The sequence below is a fragment of the Galeopterus variegatus genome, unplaced genomic scaffold (assembly GCF_000696425.1).
Source record: "Galeopterus variegatus unplaced genomic scaffold, G_variegatus-3.0.2 Scaffold6533, whole genome shotgun sequence".
NCBI lineage: Eukaryota > Metazoa > Chordata > Mammalia > Dermoptera > Cynocephalidae > Galeopterus > Galeopterus variegatus.
Genome location: NW_007732644.1, coordinates 48,144 through 52,006, shown reverse-complemented (window position 1 = coordinate 52,006; position 3,863 = coordinate 48,144). Strand labels below are relative to the sequence as shown.

General features: G+C 35.2%; 1 protein-coding gene across 1 annotated transcript in view; it reads left to right on the top strand.

Moving 5' to 3' along the window:
* PLCB4 (phospholipase C, beta 4) overlaps positions 1-3,863 on the top strand; it is a gene marked incomplete at its 5' end in the record, with an annotated part of 85,642 nt that overhangs the window by 75,698 nt on the left and 6,081 nt on the right. Inside the window, 2 exons of the mRNA XM_008590984.1 lie at positions 2,493-2,550; positions 2,984-3,070. Coding sequence (XP_008589206.1) covers positions 2,493-2,550; positions 2,984-3,070 — 145 coding nt within the window. The remainder of the gene's footprint in view (positions 1-2,492; positions 2,551-2,983; positions 3,071-3,863) is intronic.

The window sequence follows — 3,863 nt, the reverse complement described above, 5'->3', positions numbered from 1 at the left end:
TCTCTAGGGATTATTAGTCATTTTAATAGATGCTTATTTGCACCATCATATTGTGGTATCTCTCTGGGTCTTGTATATTTTTAAAAAGTGCAATTCTCTGGATGTTATTCTCAGATAAGAAACTTTTTTAAGTGCCTTATATACATGAAAACGACACTGTCTTCAGCTCAAAACATCAAATATTCCAGCCATGATAAATTTCATTAATTTGAACTATTTTGGACTATCCAAAGTGAAATATAGAATTCAACATGATGAATGTGCTAATTATTAAATAGCTTTCAATCACTTTTTTCAAATATGTTGTAAAGCGAACTTCAGTTTGAGGTCAAATTATCTTTAATTCTGAGATACTGTTAACTTAATTAGCAAGGTATTTTTACATTTATTTTTCTTATTTTGACTTAATGTACTTATTATAACTTTGTATTCATTGATAGGTGGTCTCAAGACATCTACAAATGGCTGTTTTATTAAAAAAATAATTTTTTATGCCATATGATTGGATAGCCTTCTAAACCCATACACTGTGTGTATGACTATGTGTGTCCACTTTATCAAACTACTGAGAAATAAAATTAACTTATCATAGCACTAAGAAATACATATAGAAACTGAGAAGCATACATCTATTCTTGGATCATAGAAGACATTTTAACAGAAATTACACAATATTTATAACTGAATGACAATTCAAACACTATCAATGTATGTAGAAGGTATTTTTAGTGATATTTAGAGTGAAAATTATAACCTAGATGTATATATTTTTTTAAAGCCGTGAAAATTTATGAGCTAAACACTCAAATAAAAAGGGTATAAAATTGGAAAAACAGAGGGAAACATCCACAAAAACAGAACTTGTTTGAGAAAAATACTAAAATCAGTAAACTTCCAGTAAGACTGATCAAGAAGAAAAAGAGAAAGTAAAAATTAGTGATAATAGGAATGAAAAGGAGAAATAACTACAGAGACTATAAACATTTTTTTTTTTTTTTNCCACACTCAGCCAGTGAGCGCACTGGCCATCCCTATATAGGATCCAAACCCACGGCCTCGGCGCTACCAGCGCCGCACTCTCCCGAGTGAGCCAGAGGGCCAGCCCTATAAATATTTTTAAAAGCCAAGGCTACTATAAATATCGCCAATGAATATGGAAGGTTAGGTGGAATGGAAAATTGCCTAGAAAAATGTAAATATTTAAAACTGACTGAAAATAGAGAAAACCTGAGCAAGCTTGCAACTATTACAGAAATTCAACCAGTTATAGGTCTATTGAGTCATGAAACACATGCCACCTCACCAATAAGATGACGCTGTCCATACTTCACCAACTGGCAAGTCTAGTGTCCACCCTAGAGACATATTTGTCTGTATGCACAAGAAGATATGTACCAAACTTCATTCATTCATTTATGTATTCCACAGACACTGTGCCAAGCATTGCAGGGCCCTAAGCACCGGATCACTGTAGCATTATTTGGAAACAACCTACTTTTCTTTAATGGTAAATGTAAATACTGTAGTCTGTTCATAAATGGAAAAACACATACAGCAGATGAAAATAATGGAGTAGTTTGAAACTCAGATATATCTCTCACACGTGAAACTAAGGGATAAGTTATAAAAAGAATATGTTACTATTTGGGTAAATTTTGAAAACACATAAAGCAATACTTGCAGCATCAGCCTCACCTGGGAGCTTCTTAGAAATGCAGAATCTTGGGCTCACTCCAGATGCATTGAATCAAACTCGTGGAAGTGGGCCCAGCAATCTGCATACTTGATAGTATTTCCAGGTGGTTTATATGCACAGGAAAGTTTGAGAAGCAGTTATATACACAGTTGACACTTGAGCAACACAGGTTTCAACTGCATGGGTCCACTTACATGCAGGATTTTTCAACCAACCTCAGATTGAAAATACAATACCTGTGGGATACAGAACCCATGTATATGGAGGGCCAAGTTTTCATATACACAAGTTCCAAGAGGATTGACCACGGACCTGAGTATCCACGGATTTTGGTGTACACTGTAGGGGTCCTGGAACCAATTCCCCACATACTCTGATGGACGACTCTATATCACACATGGACACACTCATATGTAGATAAAAATATTAAAACATAGATGAGAAGGTCCACACCAAATTTGGAATAATGATTACCTCTGCGGAGAGAGGAAGGAGGGAGATGAAATCAGGAAGAGTACAAGGGGGTTCTGATTATATCTGTAATAATTTATTTCCTTTAAAAATATGAGACAAACATGGCAAGACATTAATATTGGTAAGTCTAAGTAATGTGTACACAGGTGTTTTTTCTATTTTTATCTATATGTTATATGCTTGAAAGATGCTGCAATAAAAATTAGGGAAAAGGAGAAATAATCCCATCCAGATAATGTAATGGAATGTAACTTTCTTATTTGCTATAATATTAATTCCAGTCAATGTCATGCCAACTGTTATTTGTACCCATTACTTTTAGGCGAGTCAGGGAGTTAAACAGCTGCAACACTAAAAAGTTTCTGGAAGAAAGAAAGAGAGTAAGTACTTTTTAATTTTCTTGGCATTCTTCTTTTTAAAAGCTATAAACAATGACTCATGCTTAGGTACCAGACATCCAGCTAATTTGCTTAATTTGATTTTTGTGTACATTAAACATTCCAGCTTCTCTTCTTTGCTCCCCAGAAGCTAAGTAATCTCTCACTAAAATCTTTAAGGGAATTATTTGGCATCATTTTATTCAAAAAATAAGACCAAGTTTTGGTCTTGCATAAATCCTCTGTTATTTTCTAAGATTTTAGCAGGAAAGATCTCCCCAGTAAGAATTCCCACTTTTCAGGCTGTTTTTCTTTCTTTTTTAAAATTATGATCTTCCTCATTTAAATTATAAAGTTACAAGTCATCTCTCATCCATAAATTTTAAGATTACAACCTAAAGTTTATCAGATTTTTTTTTTTTTCTGTTTTTGGCAGCTCGCAATGAAGCAGTCCAAAGAAATGGATCAGTTGAAAAAAGTCCAGCTTGAACACCTAGAATTCCTAGAGAAACAGAATGAGCAGGTATTTTACTTAAAATATGTAAAAAGATGTAGGCAGCCATCCAGCTTCAGGACGCAAATGCCATAGCTCATAGTGACCCTTGTACCAAAGCCAGTGGCCTGATAGTATAATGGAAAGGTGGCTGAAAGGATTTGCTGCCTGTTACTGTACTTTCTCCATTTCATCTGAAAAGAACAGACAGTACCTTTTCTGGAGCAGGAGAGCAATGTGGCTATAGGGAAAAAAAGAATAAAACGTCATCATTTAAATATATTATCTTTCTCCATTTCATCTGAAAAGAACAGACAGTACCTTTTTTGGTGCAGGAGAGCAATGTGGCTATAGGGAAAAAAAGAATAAAACGTCATCATTTAAATATATTATGAAGATTCTAAGACTGACATTATTAAAAGTGAAACGATGAGAAAAAGAGAAGTTACAAAAATATTTCTCTATTTTCATTTAGAGTTTTATAATTTGCAACCTACAGGCAAGTGATATTATATTTAAATGCAAATGAGAGAAACCACTTATTTTCAACTTCAATCTACAAATGAAGGTATAAAAGCTTCCTAGAGCTTACAAGTGGGATCAAAAGTCATGAGCCTACATAACTCTACAAACCACTCAACTTGAGTGGATACCATACTCAGCAAGAAAAAATATTAAATAAAGAAATACATGCATGGGCCGGCCCGGTGGTGCACTGGATAAGTGCACCGCTTGGGAAGCGCGGCGGCGCTCCCGCCCGAGGGTTCGGATCCCACATACAGACCGGTTCCCGCTCACTGGCTGAGCGAGGCGCGGGAGCAAC